Genomic DNA, 2,495 nt, shown 5'->3' on the forward strand with positions numbered 1-2,495 from the left:
CTTTTGTTCAGGGCTTATACAACAAACACAGTCGTAGAAAGGAAAGCAGTATTATTAAAAACCTTGGACATCCTGCACAGAATTTTTCTCTCTTCCATTCTGGCAAATAGTTTAAGATCATGAGAACTTAACACCACCAGATGCATTGACAGTTTTTATTTACAGGCTTTAATGTTCCTCCTATTTTAACTGTTTTAGTATAACTGATTTTGTGATTTTTGTCATTCAATTGGGGTGTTATATGCACAGTCTGTGTTGTATTGTTTGTCCATTGTTGATAATGTGCTACTGTTACCAATTGGTGGGAGATATGTAAGTAACAATGTCTTGTACTCCTTTAACTCTGGAGAAAATAAAGACTCATTTTGGTACAAAGTTGCAGACATCTGTATAACCACTAATCAGTACAGGTTTTAAGGCTCAATTGGTCCGGATATATAGTTTGGGTAGGCTACTGTTTTCTGTGGCTTTTGTAAATGGTTAGATTGGCAGGTTTTAAAAGCAAAAACAACCAGAATGTTTGGTATTTATTGCACATGGAGAACATACAGCTCCATGGAGTTGTCCTAATTCTAAAGTATATACAGTATAGTACACCCCTTCATGCCCATCCATTTGTCTAAGATGGACAGTATTTGGCTTTGATTTGAAACTAGAATGTTATTCCTCGTGAATACTGTATGAGCTATACATCTGAAATGACAGTGCTAACAAAAGAATGCCAAATGCAAACATTACTTTTTAAATATACTAAATAATTAATCATTTTTGCCTTTTGCAGAATTTCTTTTCCTGATATGAACTCTACTACAAATTCATCTTTCACATCTTTCATTCAAAACGGAAGAGACTCTTTTACTGTAGCTATGGTGAAAAATATTGTAGTTGTCGTTGTTTGGGTCATCATCAGCTTCATCAGTTGGGCTTTGATCATGACACACTTCAAAAATCCAACGTTTTACGAGAATCCCCGTTACATTCTGTTCATTCATATGGTTATTAATGACATGATCCAGTTGACCCTGGCAGTGATTCTATATGTTATTAGTTATGTATTTTACACAATAAAGGTTTATTTTTGCTGTTTTCTTGTACTGCTGGCTGTGTTTGCCACAATGGTCACTCCACTGAACCTTGCCGCCATGGCTGTTGAGCGCTACATCGCCATCTGCAATCCCCTGCATCATTCTCAGATTTGCACAGTTAAGCGGACTCACCTGCTCATTGCACTGATTTGGGTGGCTGCCGTCAGTCCCATTATTCCTGATTTATTTGTATCTCTGGCAGTAGAGCCTGTCGGCTTCTTTCAATCCTCTGTGTTTTGCAACCGAGAAAATATTTTTAAAGCTCCTTATTTATTCTACAAAAGACCGATATTAGATGCATTGTACTTCTCTTTTGTTACTTTGACTCTACTATACACTTATATAAAAATTGTGTTTGAAGCTAAGGGAGCCGCCTCTGACAAATCATCTGCCACTAAAGCTCACAACACAATCCTGCTGCATGGATTTCAGCTTCTCATGTGTTTGCTTACATATGTAATTTACCCTATTGAGATTGCCCTGCTGTACATATTTCCAGACAGACTCCCAGATGTTCGCTACTCAACATATCTGACCGTATATATTTTACCCAGGTTTCTTAGTCCTATCATCTATGGTGTGAGAGACACAGCATTTAGAAGATACTTGAAAAAATACCTTGTTTGTCATATTAAAAGACCTAAGGTGGGGACACTGAGCTTCATGAGGTGACCTTGGCAGAAAAGCAAAAAGTATACAGTACACTATGTGAAAATATTCCATAAAGGATCACATGTGTGTTCTAAGGTTAGTTTAAGTAATCTCCAAATTAAGTCTTGTTTCCTGTCATTCCCATTCTAATGAATTTGCCCGTGTTTTTTTTTTTTTATTTTTAAATAAATGTGTCCAAATCTTTACTGGATCAAACTCATGTAACACTAGATACACTCCATGTGTATCTTACTGCTCAGCTAGTTGACATTATTACACCTCCTGTCCCCCTTAGTGTTCTGCACTGGTCAAGTAACTTTCATGAAAATTTCAAATTTAAACAGTTGAGCTAGGCATTAACAAGGGTTACTGACTATTGCCACATCACTAAGCGTGATTCTTCTTTACCTGTTCCTTCTGACATTGTAGTGAAGCAGCCTGTACATTGTAACATTGAAAAAGGAACAAGAAAGATAATAAGAACATTGTTTTTATAACCTCAATATAACTTCTTTTTGTAGCAAATGGATTTTTAACAAATAATTCAATGGAAGATTGTAATAAGTGCAATAAAATTGAGACTATGAAAATTATTAAAAAACATTGTTCAAAACGAGCATTATTTATGCATTCTCATTCATTAGGTATATTTCTCCTTTGGGCCACACATACAGCATCCTACAACAAAGTCAATTATTTGGATGGCACTGATGAAATTAAACATACACATTTGTACCCTTTTAATTGCTTAATTCATAT

At 35.6% G+C, this 2,495-nt stretch overlaps 1 protein-coding gene across 1 annotated transcript; it reads left to right on the forward strand.

The window, feature by feature from the left end:
- The first annotated feature begins 854 nt into the window (after positions 1 to 854).
- On the forward strand, positions 855 to 1,757 carry LOC114658428 (odorant receptor 131-2-like). The gene has a single exon (XM_028810501.1). It carries the CDS (start codon positions 867 to 869, stop codon positions 1,755 to 1,757), a length of 891 nt encoding a protein of 296 aa, XP_028666334.1. The 5' UTR covers positions 855 to 866.
- Positions 1,758 to 2,495: the final 738 nt, after the last annotated feature.

Source organism: Erpetoichthys calabaricus, chromosome 10, assembly GCF_900747795.2.
Source record: "Erpetoichthys calabaricus chromosome 10, fErpCal1.3, whole genome shotgun sequence".
Lineage (NCBI taxonomy): Eukaryota > Metazoa > Chordata > Cladistia > Polypteriformes > Polypteridae > Erpetoichthys > Erpetoichthys calabaricus.